Source organism: Mastomys coucha, chromosome X, assembly GCF_008632895.1.
Source record: "Mastomys coucha isolate ucsf_1 chromosome X, UCSF_Mcou_1, whole genome shotgun sequence".
NCBI lineage: Eukaryota > Metazoa > Chordata > Mammalia > Rodentia > Muridae > Mastomys > Mastomys coucha.
This window is the reverse complement of record NC_045030.1, coordinates 152,868,757-152,887,570: the sequence shown is the minus strand read 5'-3', so window position 1 is coordinate 152,887,570 and position 18,814 is coordinate 152,868,757. Positions and strand designations below refer to the sequence as shown.

Genomic DNA, 18,814 nt, shown 5'->3' with positions numbered 1-18,814 from the left:
GAAGGAACACTGACAAACTAATTCTATGAAGCCACAGACACCCTGATAACAAAACCAAAAACTCAACGAAGAAAGAGAACTTCTGATTGATTTCTCTTATGAATATCAATGCAAAAATGGTCAATCAGACTCTCACAAGCCAAATACAAGAACACATCAAAACAATCATTCATCTCAGGGATGTAGGGATGGTTCAGTATATGAAAATCCATAAATGTAATCCACTATATAAGCAAACTCAAAGGAAAAATAATATCTCATTAGATGCTAAAAAAGCCTTTGAAAAAAATCCAACGCCCCTTCATGATAAAAGTCTTGGAGAGATCCGGTATTCAAGGCACATACCTAAACACAATAAAAATAATATACAGCAAACCGTTAGCCAATATCACATTAAATGGAGAGAAACTTGAAGCAATCCCACTAAAATCAGGGACCAGACAAGGCTGCCCACTCTCTCCCTACCTATTCAATATTGTACTTGAAGTTCTAGTCAGAGCAATAAGACAACAAAATGAGGTAAAGGGGATACAAATTGGAAAGAAAGAAGTCAAAATATCACTATTTGCAGATGATATAACAGAATATATAAATGATCCCCAAAATTCTACCAGAGAATATCTACAGCTAATAAACAACTTCAGCAAAGTGGCTGGATATAAAATTAACTCAAAGAAATTAGTAGCCCTCCTTTATATGAATGATAAATGGGTTGAGAAAGAAATTGGAGAAACCACACTTGTTCCTATACCTACAAATAATATAAATTATCTTGGTGTAACTCTAACCAAGCAAACGAGAGTTCTATATGATAAGAACTTCAAGTCCCTGAAGAAAGAAATCTAATAAGAAATCAGAAGAGGGAAAGATCTCCCATGCTCTATTTGTTGGATTAATATAGTGAAAATGGCCATCTTACCAAAAGGAATTTACAGATTCAATGCAATTCTCATCAAAATTCCAACACAATTTTTTACAGACCTTGAAAGAGCAATTCTCACCTTTATATGGAAAAACAAAAAACTAAGGATAGCCAAAACAATTCTGAGCAATAAAAGAACTTCTGGTGGAATCACTATGCCTGACCTGAAGCTGTACTAAAGAGCAAAAGTGATAAAAACCACATGGTATTGGTACAGAGATAGACAGGTTGATCAATGGAATAGAATCAAAGACCTAGAAATAAACCCACAAACTTACACAAACTTGATTTTTGACAAAGAAGCCTAAACTGTACAGTGGAAAAAGAAAAGCATCTTCAACAAATGGTGCTGGTTTGATTGGTGACATACATGTAGAAGAATGCAAATTGATCCATTCTTATCTCCCTACACAAAGCTCAAGTCCAAGTGGATCAAGGACCTCCACATAAAACCAGATACACTGAATCTAATAGAAAAGAAAGTAGGAAATAGCCTTGAATGCCTTGACACAGGAGAAAATTTCCTGAACAGAACACCAATGGCTCAGCCTCCAAGATCAACAATTGATAAATGGAACCTAATGAAACTGAAAATCTTCTGGAATGCAAAGGACACCATCAAGAGGACAAAATGGCAACCTACAGACTGGGGAAAGATCTTCACTAACCCTATATCCAACAGAGGGCTAGTATCCAAAATATATAAAGAACTCAAGAAAATAGACTCCAACAAAACAAATAACTCAATTAAAAAATAGGGTACAGAGCTAAACAGAATTCTCTAGAGGAATCTCGAATGGCTGAGAAGCACTTAAAGAAATATTCAACATTTTTAGTCATCAGGGAAATACAAATCAAAACAACCCTGAAATTCCACCTTACCCCAATCAGAATGGCTAAGAACAAAAACTCAGGTGACAGCAGACACGGGCGAGGATATGGAGAAAGGGGAACACCCCTCTTTTGCTGGTGGGAATGTAAACTTGTACAACCACCCTGAAATTCAATCTGGCAGTTCCTCAGAAAACTGTAAACAGTTTTACCTCAAGGCCCAGGTATAACACTCCTGGGTATATACCCAAAAAAGATGTTCCACCATATCACAAGGACATGTGCCCCACCATGTTCATAGCAGCTTTATTTGTAATAGTCAGAAGCTGGAAACAACCCAGATGTCCCTCAACAGGGTAATGGATACAGAAAACATGGTTCATTTACATAATGGAATACGACTCAGCTATTAAAAACAAGGACATCATGAAATTTGCAGGCAAGTAGATGGAACTAGAAAATATCATCCTGAGTAAGGTAACTCAGACCCAGAAGGACATACATGGTATATACTCACTGATAAGTGGATATTAACCAAAAAGTTCAGAATACCTATGATACACCCACAGACTGTAAGAAGTTAAACAAGAAAGCTCAAGTGAGGATGCTTAAATCCCATTAGAAGGGGAAACAGAATAATCATGGGAGGCAGAAGGAAGGAGGGACCTGGGTGGAAGAATGGAGGGAGAGGAGAAAAGAGGGGCAGGAGCACATTATGGTGGAGGGAGATAGGAGAGAGTCCCAGTAGAATGAATGGAAATATTCATCTGCCAGGGATGAGGGTTGGGGAAGCCTCTAGAAAGTTCCAGATAACTCAGAAGGGGGAAGCTCCCAGGACTCAATGTAGGTGACCTTAGCCAAAATGCCCAACTGTGGGGATATAGAACCTGAAGAGACCACCTCCAGTAGTCAGACAGGACCCCCAGTGGAGGAATGGGGACACCAACCCATGTATAAAACTTTCGACCCACTATTGCTCCTGTTTAAAAGAAATACAGGGACAAAAATGGAGCAGAGACTGAAGGTATAGCCTACCAGTGACTGTCCCAACTTGGGATCCATCCCATGGTTGGGCACCAATCCCCAACACTATTACTGATGCTATGCTGTGCTTATAGACAGGAGCCTAGCATGTCTGTCTGTGGGGATGTTCTACCATCAGCTGAGAGAGATGCAGATACTAACAGCCAAGCATTGGACAGAGGTCAGGGACCCCTGTGGGAGAGCTAGGGGAAGGATTGAAGGAACTAAAGGGGATGGCAACCTCATAGGAAGAACAACAGTGTCAACTAACAAGGACTCCTGGAAGATCCCAAAGACTGAGCCATTAACCAAAGAGCATACATGGACTGGTCCGAGGCCACTGGCACACATGTAGCAGAGGGCTACCTTGTTTGCCATTAGTGGGAGAAGATGAACCTAATCACGTAGACATGTGATGCCCCAGGGTAGGGAATATGGGAGGGCACTCTCTCAGAGATGGGGGATGGAGGGATGTAGGATGGGGGAAAGAACTCTGGTAGGATGGACTGGGAGGGAGGAAACATTGGGATGTAAATAAATAACATAATTAATTAAAAAATACTCCTCACAGACCAGGTATATGGTAATAAGTAATTCTAGCTCTAATTTTATGGTACCTATCCTATTTAATCACACATCAATTCACTAATCCATGTGGTAATCTACTAACTGCTAAAAGAATGGCTTTTCCAACACTGCACAAAGCTAAAATGTGAGATATGTCTTAACTACTGTTCTATTGCTCCAAAGAGATACCAAGACCAAGTCAATTCTTATAAAAGAAAGCATAAAAGTAAGCAATTGGGGCTTGCTTACAGTTTTAAATGGTTAGCTCATTATCATCATGGGTGGGAAGCAGACAGACATGTTAGAGCGAGAGCTGAGAGCTTTACATCCTGATGAACAGGCAGCAGACAGAAAGAAAGACATTGTGCCTGGCTGGTGTGGGGTTTTGAAACTTCAAAGCCCATGGGGGTCACTTTCATTCAAACCAGCACAAGATGTTACTCAGATTGAGGTATCTTTCTAGGACAGAACTTTGAAGTTCCTTCAGATGCCAAAACTTGGGACATCAAATGATGTAATTCCAGGCTGCAGGTGTGGCTCAATGGTAGAGTACTTGCTCAGCATATGTAAGTCCCAGAGTTTTATCTCCAATATCACAAGCCCACAACCACACAAAATGATATGAATGGTACTTTGTACTCAGTAGCCCCATTTAAGCAAAAGCGTCTTTAATTTAAGGAAAATGGGAGTCAATATTAACAGAAACAAATGGTTCTAGACTTCATTCTTTTTAGGGCATAAAGACTGAGGTAAAATAGACCAGTAATCAATTTTCCCACATGGGATGTAGTTTCAAAGTACCACATGCTAGAAGGATAGCCTAAAGTTCTTAGTTCAAACCAAAGGTTAAGAAAATGGAGCCCAAATGTTATGGAGCATGCTATATAATAGTAGGGTATCTAATTTCATGCTACACTCAAGAGCTGGACTTTGTCTAAAACTATAAAAGCCTATCTCAATATTGCTCGCAGGTACAATCAGTAGCCAGACTGAACGAGACAAAATCAACACACATATAACACTAAGAAAAAAGAATTAGAGTTCAGTTTATATAAAAAAAGGAAATCTATTGCTTTGTAAGCCAATTAAAAATGTTAACAGTGGAAGGGTATTTTGCATAGCGTTATAATACTGCTCCTAGAAGTCACTGCGTATCAAACAAAAATCACAGTGCCAGGTATGGAATTTACTGATTGTTGGCCAGAGAGGCCTCAGAGACTCTGACAAGAATACAAGCTATTACCATTCCTCTTGGTTGCCTACCAGAACTAGATGACAAGATCTTATTGCTAAACACCTTGGTTACCAGACATACAGAAAGCAAGCTGCAATTGAGCTGAATGTTTTTTTCTCCCTGATAGCTAGATTTCATAGTGCCAGATCCTGCTATACTGGCTGTGAGGGCAGTAAAGGCATCAATGGTCTTACCAGCTTTGGATTCAGTATGCTACAATGTAAATTGGCCAGGCAATATGTGTCCACTGGTACAATAGGAGTACAATTGTTATAAGATAAAATAAGTGCTCCTGGGCTGGATTTGAAGCCCACGCCATAGGCCAGAATACAAGTCTAGTACTGTAAACCCTGTCAAAAAGCTATGGCTGGGAAGGTCCTAAGTCCTGGGACAGGGCTTAACTACTGTCTAGTTAAAATTAACATGGTACTAAACTGAAGTCTATATGTGCTTATACTTATAGATGATACCCCCGGCTTTGATCAGAGACATTTTTCTGCACAGAAAATGATAAAAAGATGATTCAAATTAATGATGGGTGAGTATTCAAAAACAGGACATTCATTTATGCCAACCCCTCTAAGGCATAAGCAACACTAGAAAAGAGAGTGTGGAAAGAATGCCAGAGCAAGGTAACAGGGAGGAGGGCTGCAAATGCTACCTCCAGGACAAGATAAAGCCATGGCAAAATGATCTCACGGCAGCTACAGCTGTTTGCACTGAGCTCTGCAGAAGACCAGGGACTGTCAATAGCCAATCATGGATCAGAGGACGGCTTATAGGACCCTACCTCTTTGTGGTGGTTTGAATGAGTATGGCCCCTACAAGTTCCTATATAAGTTGCTTCCACAGGTTGGTGGAACTATATGGGAAGGATTAGGTGGTAATGGCATTGTTGGAACAATTATCAGCCCTTAGGTACTACTACCCAAGTGTCATGATGCCTACTTACTATCATGTTCCTTGCCATGATGGCTATGAACTCTAACCCTCTGAAACTGTATGCTCCAAATAATTTCTTTCTTCTGTAAGTTGTCTTGGTCATGGTAATTTGTCACAGCAAAAGAAAAGTAACTAAGACACCCTCCCAGTTGAACTACTGGCAACTGATGGGTTCTGGGGAAGAGATCATTACCTTCAGTTGTCTGCTAAATGACATGAACCCACGAGGCTCCAATGGACAGTTACAAGGCTGTGGCCACAGAGATAATCTTAGTTAAAAATCAACACACAAATATACACACACATAAAACCAACCAAACAAAACAAAGGTATGTGAGAAAAGAGACACATGGGAAAGAAGAGAGAAGATGGCAAAGGAAGGAAGGAGCCAAGAGAGAGTGAAGAAAAGAATATATTACATAATGTATGAAATTGTCAAAGAACAAATTAATCAATTAAAATGCTTTATTTTAACAAAAGTAGAGGGCTGGTAAGATGGCTCAGTGGGTAAGAGCACTGACTGCTCTTCGGAAGGTCATGAGTTCAAATCCCAGCAACCACATGGTGGCTCTCACAACCACCCATAATGAAATCTGACGCCCTCTTCTGGTGAGTCTGAAGACAGCTACCCTATACGCATTTATAATAAAAAATAAATCTTAAAAAATAAAATAAAAACAGAAGTAGAGTCCAGAAGAATATGCCTAAGTAAAAGAATATTAGACAATGAAAAGTAGTAGCTTGGCAGTGGTGGTACACGCACGCCTTTAATCCCAGCACTTGGGAGGCAGAGGCAGGCAGATTTCTGAGTTTGAGGCCAGCCTGGCCTACAGAGTGAGTTCCAGGACACCTTGTCTTGAAACAAACAAACAAACAAACAAAAAAAACCAAAACAACAACAACAATAAAAAGTAGTAAGCACCAAGCTTTTGGCATCAACTTGTGGTAATTCTCCTGCCTCTACATTCCACATTCTGAAATTATATTTACATGCCATAATGCCAAGTTTTGATACTGACTTTTCAAAGGCCAGTGTACTTGGATGACATCTAAAGTGTCAGAATAACCGTGAAAGGCAAAAGAAAAACAGTCAGAGACCCATATTGGTCTGGCTTCTAACTGCAAAACTGTTATAGGTCATTCAGAGCCTTTACTTAAATGTTCATTTTAAAGATTAACTACACAATAAAAATGTTAAAATACAAAGTTCAAAGAGCTATGCTGTATTACAGTTTTCTCTGAGGTCGAGATATTCCATCCTTCAGGGAAGCTCCTTGAGCAGGAAGTAAACAATGCAAGTCCCCGAAACTGACCAGATTTACCAGGCCTCTTCCTGCCAGAGTAAACAATAAGTCCCTCTCAAATGGAAGAAAGCTAAGTTGCAAAAATGACTCTTAGATGGGAACTGAGCTGCTATGACTCAGACAAGGTAAGCCTCAAAGACTCTCAGAGAAGAGCTTCAAAGAAGATTCTGAGGCCATATCAGCTAACTGGACTAAACCAGCCTATCTGCCTGAAGATTTTCACCAACTTAGACATCTGAAAAAGTATTCTCCAACCTGTTGACCTACCTGCAGTGCTCCACGTTCCCAGCCTTGTGAGCTGTCACCCATGCTGGGTAAGTTTTGGTGATGCAGCTGTATTTGAGAGTCATTTCCAATCCCATAAGTAATCCCAATAAAATTCACTGGCTCCCTACGTGAAACTTTAGGGTATCTGTATTTTGTTCTGTCATGGTTCCTTATCTGGGGTGGGTAGGGTGTGTGGGTTGTGTGTGGGTTTTGTGTGTGTGTGTGTGTGTGTGTGTGTGTGTGTGTGTAAACTGTCTCCCAAGGAAAAGTTTTGTTATACAACAAACTGGAATTTTCAAATTGTTTCAGGTGAAATGGCAAAAAAAAATAAGCTTAAATAGTTTTATTATTCTATCAACATTACTCTTGAAGTTTTTATTCAACTATCATACAATAAGATCATTTTTTAAATCTAGGTTGTTTCTTAAACTAGATGAAAAATCCAATTATCTAGCAATCATTTAAAGTTATTCAATATTTTTAAAAGTATTGTCAAACTAACCTTTTTTTTCCTCAGAAGTTTATTTCTGAATCTATTGGTAATAAATCCTCTTGGTCCAGCAAACCGTAAACGCTGATATTTAGCCTGAATATACAAGCTCTTCTGTACCAGGTGTGATTTATAATGTGACTGGAATCTGCCACCCAAAAAGTTCTGTAAAGGATCCAAAGAAAATCAAATGTTAAAAATACAGTTTCCAAATCTATTGTATAACAGGCAGGAGAACAGTATTCACAACAGCCCTTGATTCTAGGCACAATGTATATTTTAAAAAGGTATTAATACCTACACTAAAGTATATTTCTCTTGTATTATTTTTTAAAATTTTGCTATATAGAAAATAGTTCTTTAAAAAAAAAAAAGATTTATTTATTATATATAAGTACACTGTAGCTGTCTTTGGACACTCCAGAAGGGGGTGTCAGATCTCGTTACAGATGGTTGTGCGCTACCATTAGCCATCTCTCCAGCCCCAAAAATAGTTCTTTTTAATTGCTAATAATGGAGCTAGGAAGATGGCTCAGTCAGTAAAGTGCCTGCTAAGCAAGAATGAGGACCTGAATTTAGATTTCTACTACCTGACTATACCAATGATGATAGCTGTTGGGATAAGCAGACCCTCAGAGTTCACTGGCAAGCCAGCCTGTCCAAATTGTTGAGCTCCTGGTTCAATGAGACACTGTCTCAAAAAACAAGGTGAATTTAGTTGTATTCTTCTACATGTTGATGCTTAAGTTTCCCAGAACCATTTGTTGGAAGATCCTATGTTTCTCCAGTATTTATTTTTGGTATCTTAATAAAAATTCAGGTAGCATGAACTTATATCCAGGTCCTCTGTTCCATTGACCTGTGTCTATTTTTTTTACAAGTATCATGCTTTATTACAATTTTCAGTCTCTGTAGTATAGCCTGAAATTATATATGTTGATATATCCTACACTATCCTGTTGTTCGTAATTGTTTTGGTTATCCTTATGTCTTTTGTGCCTCTAGATACATTTTAAGATTTTTTTTCCACATTCATGCAGAATGTCCCTAGAATCTGTAGACTGCCTTTGGAAGAACTGCCAATTTTACAATACTGAACCTGATCCATGAGCATATGAGCTCTTTTCATCCTCTAGTATCTTCCTCACCTTTTTCCTTCATTGTCTTAATGTTTTCACAGTGAAGTCTTCTATTTCCTTGGTTAAGTTTATTGTCAGGTATTTTTTGTGTGGCTGCTCTGAATCAGATTTACTGATTTCTTTTTTCAGTATACTTGTCATTGGTATATAAGGCAATAACTTATTGCAAATTACTAACTTTTGCAAATTAATTTTATCTTCTGCCACCTTACCAAAGTATTTTCTCAGTTCTGAGAGTTATCCAGGGTTTCTAATCATATCATTTACAAAAAGAAATACTTTGACTTTTCTTACTTGTATCTTTTATTTCATTTTCTTGTCTTATTGTTCTAGCAAAGATTTCATGCATTATAAAGAGTATCAGTAAAGAGTGGACACTCTTGCTTTGTTCAATTCTTAGTGGGAATGCTTTGAGTTTTTTCCATTTAGTATGACGCTGGCTAAGTCTGAGACATAATGCCTTTATCATGATGAGGTATACTCCTTTTATCTCAAATCTCTTCATTACTTTTTTTTTTTAGATTTATTTATGTTATGTTTACCAGTATGTATATGCATTACATGTATACAGTACACTCAGAGGCCAAAACAGTGCATTGAATTCTCTGTAACTGGAGTTATGGATAGTGGTAAACTACTAGGTACTGGAAAACAAATGAGTCATCTCCAAGATGAATGAGTGATCTTTGCTAGACTATTTATCTAGCAACATAGCCCCCCATCCCCATGATTTTTATTATGAAGGGGTTTTAGATTTTCCCTAAGACCATTCTAACATCTATTGAGATGATCATGTGCTTTCTACCATTGTATTTGTTTATGCAGTGAATTACAGTTATTGAACTATCCCAGTATCCCTGGAATGAAAGCAACATGACCATAACAAGTACATTTTTTACTTAAGACAGAATTCAACATGCAAGTATTGAGAATTTTTACATTTATGTCCATCAGATAAACTGGGCCTTCTTTTTTCCTTCCTTGGTTGTCATTGACTTTGTCCACTTTGGTATCAGCACAATATCAGCTTTGTACAAAGAGCTTAGAAGCACCCTGGTTCTTTTCTACTTTATAAAATAATTTGAATGTATTGGTAGTAGTTTTTTGAAGGTCTAATAGAATTCTTCAATTAAATAATCTGCCACTGGAGAGTTTTGGTTGTGAGAAATTGTATTGTATCAATCTCATTAGTTTGTCTTTTTAACTTATTTATTTCATCATGATCCAAATTCGGTAGATTATATGCATCTAGAAATTCATCCATTCCTTTAATAAAATATAGACTTTTAAGGTATGCCCTTATAGTTTTTATTTTATTGATAACTATTATCATATCTCACTTTTCATAACTAGTTTTATTAATCTGAGCATTCTCTTCCTTTGAGTTAATCTGGTTAAGGATTTATCAATCTTGTTTATTTTTTCAAAGAAACAAGTTCTTTGTTTCACTGATTCTTTGCATTTTTTGTTTGGTTTTGTTTCATTATTTCCACCCTGATCTTAGTTACTTCTTCTCTTCAACTACTTTGTTCAGTTTGTTCTGCTTTCCCCCAAGGCCTTAAGATGCATTATTTGTGATCTCTCGATTTTTTTGATGCAGGCACTTAGCCCTATACTATATCTCAGCCTGTACAAAAGTCAACTACAATGGATTACAAACCGTATAAACCCAGAACCCTGAATCTGCTCAATAAAATAGTAAAGATTATACTTTAACATATAGCCATAAGGATTTTCAACATATAGGTATACAGGTTTTCTAAATAGAATTCCAAAAGTACAGGAAATAAGGCCAACAATTGATAAATAGTATCTCATGGAACTAAAAAAGCTTCTATATAGCATGAGAAACCATTAACTGAATGAAGAGACTGCACATAGAATAAGAGAAAATATCTGTCAGCTACATATCTGATACAGGGTTATTAACTAGAATATATAAGGGACTTAAAAATCTAAACTCCATGAAAACAAACATCCCAAATGGGCTAAGGGACTGAACAGAGACTTCTCAAAAGAAGAAACAGGGGGCTGGAGAGATGGCTCAGCAGTTAAGAGCTCTGACTGCTCTTCCAGAGGTCCTGAGTTCAATTCCCAGCAACCACATGGTGGTTCACAGCCATCTGTAATGGGATCTGATGCCCTCTTCTAGTGTGTTTGAAGACAGCTACAGTGTGCTCATATATATAAAATAAATAATAAAATAAAAAATTTTTAAAAATTTAAAAAAACAGAAACAGGAATGGCTAGAAAACACTTTAAAAACTGGTCAACATACTTAGTCATCAGTGAAATGTAATTTAAAATTAAAACTATTTTAAGGACTAGAAAGATGCATTAAGAGTTAAGAGCACTGGCTGTTCTTTCAGAAAACAAGTTTGATTCCCAGCATCCATACAACAGCTCACAACTGTCTATAACTCTAGTTCCAGGGAATTTGATACCATCTTCTGGCTTCCATAAGCACTGTATGCACATGGTCTATTGACATACATGCAGGAAAAGTGTCCAGACACATAAAAATTTTAAAAATACTATTTTTAAGACTTCACCTCACTCCACTAAGATGGGCTATCAATCAAATATACAAAGGACAACAAATACTAGTATGGTTGTAGGTAAAGAGAACCACTAATGGGCATGTAAATGGTATATCAGTCTAGATTTTTCTCAAAAAATTTAGAAACAGACTACCATATGACCTAGTCATACCACTCCAAAAAATCATATCTCACTACAGAAACATTTGCACACCCATTATCATAGTAGCTCTATTCATATTAGCTAGGAAACAGAACCAGCCTAGATATCCATTAACTAATGAATGGATAATGAAAATGTGGTATGAACATACAATGGCATTTTATTTAGCTATGAAGAGAGTGAAAATGGAATATGCAGGGAAATGGATGAAACTAGAAAAGTATATTCAAGGTAAACCAGAGCCAGAAAGACTAACAGCACATGATCTCTCCTATGTGCAGATCCTGGCCTCAACTCTTTAGTTTTAGGTGTTTAACTTGGAATACCTATGGAATCCAGGAAACTAGAAAGTAGATAGTGGGTAATGTTGCCTTAAGGGAACAGAGACAGCAGAACACAGGATAAATGAGAGTGGAGAGGGGGAATACTAAAAATAAACTTCAAACAGGGAGAGGGTGAGAATTGAGGTGATAGGGAAAATGAGGGTATGAAAAAGCCACCTGAACACCTACTATGTAGTAACCCAATTAACATATATAAGACAGAGTTTGAAGACAGATACTTCACAAGGCTGAACAATGCCAGTCCTAGAAGTAATAGTTCTGTTGGCAGTGACGAGGTCCAGATGCTGGCCAGTGAGCTTTTTATACTTTTTATTCACTTTTGGAGTCCTATAGTTAAGAGGCTAGATTTTCAAAGACAACTTGAAATTTTTAGACTTAAAGGACTTTTAAACTTGAGTGTATTTTACATTGTGCTATTAACATGAGATCTTAAAGATAAGAAAGAGGAAAGATCCTAGTTTGATAGTGATTGATTTGTTTGTGTGAAGAGTTGACAAAGGGTCAAATGTGTACTCGTGGGTTTTTTTTGTCTACCTGGCACAGACTGAGGTCATCTGAAAAGATGGAACCTTAATTGAAGAACTATATCTATCAGATGAGACTATGGCAAGTCAGTGGGAATTTTCTTAATTAAAGTTTGATGTGGGAGGGTCTATCTCACTGTACAATGCCATCCCTGGGCAGGTGGTCCTAGACTGTTTAAGAAAGCAAGCTCAGGGGCCTGGAGAGATGGCTCAGTGGTTAAGAGCACTGACTGCTCTTCCAAAGGTCCTGAGTTCAATTCCCAGCAACCACATGGTGGCTCACAACCATCCATAATGAGATCTGATGCCTTCTTCTGGTGTGTCTGAAGGCAGCTACAGTGTACTCATATAAATAAAATTTTAAAAATCTTAAAAAAAAAAAAAAAGAAAGAAAGAAAGCTCAGAAAGCTATGGAAAGCAAGCTAGTAAGTGACATTCCTCCTTTGTCTGTTTTAGTTCCTGCCTCCAAGGTTCCTATTTTGGCTGCCCTCAAAGACTGTAACCTGTAAACCTTCTTTCCTCCCCAAAAGTGATTTCAGTCAGTGCTTTTTCACAGCAAGAGAAAAGCAAGTTAGGTAAGGGTCACTAAAAAAAACACCTAGTGCCAGGTGTAGGATACACCCATAGTTGTTAAGGCTCCATCAGGAATGTTCCAGAGGCCCCAAAATAATACAGAGATATTACCATTCATCTTGGTTGTCTAAAGAAGTAGTTGATAAAGCCTCATTGCTAAAGACTTCATGTACCTTGGGTGCAAGATACAGAGAAAGCAAAGTGGAACTGAGCTGAGTGCTTCCTGCTGGATAATTTTCACAATGCTATATGGTACTCTTGAAGCTTCTGGGGGAATAAGGCAATCATGAATTAGCACATCTACTAGTGAGCTGCAGGTGGGAAAGGGACCTTAAGGCCCTATCACACACCGTATAGCTATTGAAACTAACAGATTCTGGAAACAGGGGAGGCATAATATCTAGATGTATTGCCACTGATGAACCCACCAAGTTCTAATGACCAGAATGTATTTTAACACATATATGAAGTTGCCAAAGAAAAAATTATCAATAAAAGAAAAGGAAGGTAGAGAACAACTGAGGAAGACATCCAGTATCTATGTCTGGTCTCCACATATATGTGCACATACATGCTTTATCTTCATAAGCAAACACATACACATGGAAAGAAGATAAAAAGAACTTGAAATGAATTCTTGACATGCATCACATTGAAAAAAATCTTCAAATGTTCTAAGTAGCTAAATTTATTTTTCTAATTCACACTGACCACAAGTACCAGTGATGGGGAAAAGATGGTCTCAATGGGTGCCCACACTGCTGAGGTTTGGGTTGTTTTTTGTTTGTTTGTTTTTGCTTGTACTGTAATGCTAAATACTGGCCCTCAAGGCCTGGTTGCCCCCAAGAAGGAGAGAATCTGCATTTACACAAATGATAAATGATGGTTTGTAACCTTGTTCCTCAAGTTACCCCCATTGGTTAAATAAAGACGTTGACAGTCTATAGCTGGGGAGAAGAGACATAGACAGAATGTTCAAAGTCAGGATAGAAAAAAACAGATATGAGATTAAATACTTACAACAACATCATACATATGTACATATACTCACAGATGCTTAAAAAAATTTATTCCTGCCAGTTCCTTCATCTTTTCTTACCATAAAATATCAAATATTAATTGTATGAATGAGGAAAACTAGATTCTGTCCTATAGGATGCATAAAAGGAGTGTACATATTTATGGTTTTGATCTTGTCATTTTGTGCTGGAGGTAGGAGAAAGGAGGAATCTTTTGTCAGACATAAACAAATCTTATGTACACCTTTCCAAACAATTCTATAAACCTTCCTCATTCTCTCCTCCCATATACTTCTTGTGGCTAGGTGCATTTTCAAGCAACCACCTAGAACAGTTTGAGAAGTGACCCAGCCACGTGTTTATAGATGGAATCTACCTCTGCTCTACTAAGTCTTAAATCCTTTGTAATTTCTAGAAGCAACTGCATTATTATTTAAAAACAGGGTTCCACTAGTAAAAATGAAATTCAAAGTCAAATCCTGATGAAACATGTCAGTATTAAACCGGTAACTATTAAATATAAATTCTAGAAGTATAGAAACTAAAAACGCTAGTTCATAATTATTTAAAAGATTACAAAAATAATTTTTAATGTACCAACACATTATTTCTAATATATAAGCCCATAGTCAGACATAAATAAAAAACAACACTCAATACCTTAAAAGATCCTTCAGAGCCTCTTCTGTTTTGATGATTTTCCTCAACTCTAAATATCCTCTGAGTAATTGCATCTTTTCTCTGCATAGTATAGTTCTGAACAAAAAGTATTAATATGGGTTAATATACCTTAAGGGTTACTTTAAAAACTAGTCTCACCATTTAAGATATATTTTTGAAGATTAAGACCCCAAACCAGGGAGCATGGAGCTTACATACTTCTTCTCTCATATGACCCATGCTAGTTTGTGAGGGGCCTGTTTCATTCATGCCTGTGAGAAGTGTAAAAAAAAAACACTCTGTATAACACCATGGTTGACTTTTAGAAAGTGGACTATAAAGCTAGCATTTTACTCATGTATGCATCTTGGAAAGAAACCCATTGCCAGCAAGACTTGGTAAAGGGTTTCTACTGCCCAAGAAAAACACCTACTTTCCACACTGCCAGTAGGCACGTTAGCCCAACACATCGACTTTAACTGATCAAAGGTAATATTCTTACAATAGCTTGGGAAGGCTCAAAAAGAAGAAAAAAATAGCTATATTAGCACTCTAACTACAGAGAACCCAAATCCTCTAGCAGAAACAATTAAGATGGTACCCATTCTCCAGTTTCCTATTTCTAAAACCAATAATCTTATTACCTTCTACTTAATCCATTTCTGTGGAGTCTGGCCAGAGGGAGGATTGAACTAGGCAGCTGCTGACATGGCTCCTAATTATCTCCATCAATGATCCTTCTCTTTGATTGTGGGTATGATCTAGTAGCTTGCTTCTTGTAATAACCATATGGTAAAGTAATGGGATATTACTTCTAGAATTAGGTAACAAACTAACTTTGGCTTCCATCACTTAGTCATCACTTACAGAAGAGCTGTTGACTGGCTATTATATCATGATCCATTCTATAAGCAAATCTTTAAAACAGAGCAATTAGTGGTTTGGTGGGCAGTGGGGACATGGAATAATTAAACAGGCAAAGGACCTTTACTGGGTAATGACAATATCCTATTCAGACATGGTGCCACATGCCTGTAATCTCAGCACATAGAAGGTGAAGGCAGGAGGGCTACAAATTTGAGGCTAACCTGGGATATATGGTGAGTTCCCCTGCTTAGCCTGAGCAACGAAGTGAAATCCTGTCTCAAGTCCAACAACTGGACTATGGTGATGACTACAACACATCTTGGAGAATTACTAAAACTCACCAAATTATATACCTGAAATGAATGAACTTTAAAGTATATGAATTATATTTTAATTAAGTTACCAAAACATATTAAGAAAATTAGTACTATAATAAATTGAACTTCAACTAAATCAAGAGATGAGCTATCTTCTGTCATAAAATCTTTAAGCCTCGATGCTCTTATAACACATAATGAAGTTACAAGCACTTTGAAAAGTATAGATATATTTATAAAGAATATACAAAAATGAAAAACTTGAAACTCCAATCTTACTATGTAAGGTTTCTGAATAAATTTTCTAAAATTTGAATTTATAAAATGTGGAGGCTTTTGAAATCCATCAGCACGAATAGTCTTCACCTTTGAAAAGCTGGAAGACTGATGATTCCTAATAAAAGGAAAAAAGAATCTTGTTACTTTAATCAGTTAAAGAGGAAAAGAACCTTAAGACATACAGCACAACAGTAAAACCTCACTCTGTCACTACTAAAATGATAAAGGATAGTCATTAAGACTGATATTTTCAACAAATATTCTTTGTACTGGGGGTCTCAATCTGATGTTCAAGGACAGGATTCCTGGCTGATACATGGACGTTTTTCCCCTCAAGCAAGCATCACCACCTAATTCCCGAGATTCTACTTGGCAGAAGTATCAGTGGCTCCTGACCCATCCCATTTATAATAGGGAAGGTAAAACATGGTCACCACACTGGCCAAGTTGTGGGCTCTGATACTTCAAAGGACAAGCTCCCAGTTCCTGACAATGAGAACAAAAGACTCTGACAATTAGGGTCTGCTGGGGAGAAAGATCCTGGATTTCTACAGCCCTTGGCAATTCTTTCCTTGTCATATCCCACACCTCCCCACAATGCTATTAAGATTTTTTCTAGTCTTTTGCAGGCCCTATTCCATCGTCAGCCAACTACCATGCTTCTGTCCTTTCCATGCATTTTGTACGAGATAAAATTCATATTCCCAATGGTTTCCCATGTCCTTCTTGCCCTAGCTCTTTATGGCTTTACTACTTGCTTTCCTCCAATCTCCCCAACACATATATTGAACTTTAGATAGTTAACTGCATATATATAGTTCCCAGCACATACCATGATCTTTCCTGCTTCCACAACTTTGTACCTGCAATTCCTCCTGTGGTCATTTCCTTCCATTTAGATTAACGTCAAAGTTTGGCTCCATTTGTACCTTGTCCAAAAATTTTCCTAAACTCCTCTGAGGTAGAATAGATAACCCTACTATGTATGACACATACAGCATTTAGAGGTCCTAATCCCTATGTCTATGTGTAGCTACTACTTATACCTGTGTTTTAATGGAATATGCTTTGAATCCCGCTATAGTTGCTTTGTGGCCCCAGAACCTGATACAAACTAAGATTTCAGGGTTTATGAAATGTTCAAAAACCTATTGCCCTATCAAAATGTTTGTGATGTGATATTAAGTCAAAACAGCAAGGTACAATTGTAATACTATGCATTGAAGATAATTTCAGTACTTAAAAAGTACACATAGATGCCTATAAAAAAAGATAAAGGTCAAGAAACAGATTAAATATTAAAAGTGATCATTTCTATCTAGCAAAATTACAAATGCCTTAGGTTTTTAAAATCTGCTTTACAAAACATATCAATTAAAGGAATAGAGGTTAAGCATCCCTAATATGAAAATCTGAAATGTGAAATGTTCCAAAATCTAAAGTCTTCTAAGCACAAATATAAAGAAAAATTCTAAAAAATTTTTTTTAAAAAATTAAAGAAAAATTATGCACCTGATCATACAAGTCAGTTAAAACAGATACATTAAAATATTTTATAAAATCTTCTTCTGTACAGGCCCATCTTCCCAATAGCTCATTATATATATGGAAGTATTCCAAATAATCTAAAATCTGAATTAACTCTGGTCACAAAAATCTCCAGTGAGTAACAACTCAGCCTGTAGTATCTAGAATACATAAAGAACTCTTAACATGTTATTATATTTTATTTATTATATGTGAGCCAAATGACACATATGGAATTCTAGAGAAAATATGCTAGAATCAGGATTTTCCTTCTACCTTGTGGGTTCCAGGAATTAAACTCAGACTATCAGGTTTGGTGCAAGTACATTTACCCACTGAACCAGCTCACTGACCTGGAGAATAGTAAAGAACTTTTATCTAGGTGTGGCGCCTCAAGCACTTAAGAGCCGAAGGTAAACACATTTCTTTAGTATAGAGGCATAGTTGAGTTCTAGGCCAGCCAAGGCTATATAATGAGACCCTATCTCAAAACAAAAACAAATTCCCCAAATTCTCATACCTTAGCAGTAAAAACATTAACTTGATTATAAAATGGGCAAAGGATTTGAACAAAAATTTCTCCACATAAGACATATATACAGCCAATAAGCACATGAAAAAATGTTCATTATTAGTCATTAGGGAAATACAAATAAAAACACAATGAAATGTTATCTTATATTCGGTAGAATAAAAAGGCTACAATAAAATGGATATCTCACTCCTGTGTTCCTAATAGCACCACTTATAAAAAGCAAAAGGTAGAAAACCTACAAATATCCACATAAAACCAGGTAAATACAATGTAGTATACCTAAAGACTACTCCAGTCTTAAAAATATTTTTTAAGGAAAGAAACATTGACATATGACACAACATGGATAAAATTAAAATCACTATTAAAGTGAAATAAGCCATACAATGAAAACAGTGGCTTTTTTCTGTAATTCATACAGTCCATTTTCTACCCTGTGGCCCATGGTAATCCTTTTAAAATTCAAAGATTATGACTTTTCTTTGGTTAGAACCTCAAATGTTCCTAATTCCACTCACTGTAAAACTGTCTTAATATCCTTCATGATTTGACCTCATCTACAAACTTTTATCCTTTTGTATGTGTTATGTACTCTTGCATGTCTATATGTAGGAGTAGACACACATGCACCACAGGGCACTTATGAAAGTCAGATAATGACCTAGGATGTCATTCTTCACCTTCCACCTTTTTAGAAACCAGGACTTGCTTGTTCACTGCTGTGGAACACAACAGGATTATTCTTGG

At 36.9% G+C, this 18,814-nt stretch overlaps 1 protein-coding gene across 5 annotated transcripts in view; it reads right to left on the bottom strand.

Moving 5' to 3' along the window:
* The window catches only part of Bclaf3 (BCLAF1 and THRAP3 family member 3), a 64,096-nt gene that overhangs the window by 12,000 nt on the left and 33,282 nt on the right, over window positions 1–18,814 (bottom strand). For 2 of the 5 annotated variants that reach the window (XM_031370167.1, XM_031370177.1), the window contains exons 9-12: window positions 16,006–16,120; window positions 14,543–14,638; window positions 7,593–7,745; window positions 5,713–5,769 (exon numbers count right to left, since the gene is read on the bottom strand). In XM_031370167.1, the coding sequence (XP_031226027.1) occupies window positions 5,713–5,769; window positions 7,593–7,745; window positions 14,543–14,638; window positions 16,006–16,120 (421 nt within the window). Of the gene's footprint in view, window positions 1–2,441; window positions 5,770–7,592; window positions 7,746–14,542; window positions 14,639–15,186; window positions 16,121–18,814 lie in introns of those variants that run through there. The other 3 variants (XM_031370163.1, XM_031370184.1, XR_004118587.1) reach the window with 3 other exon arrangements.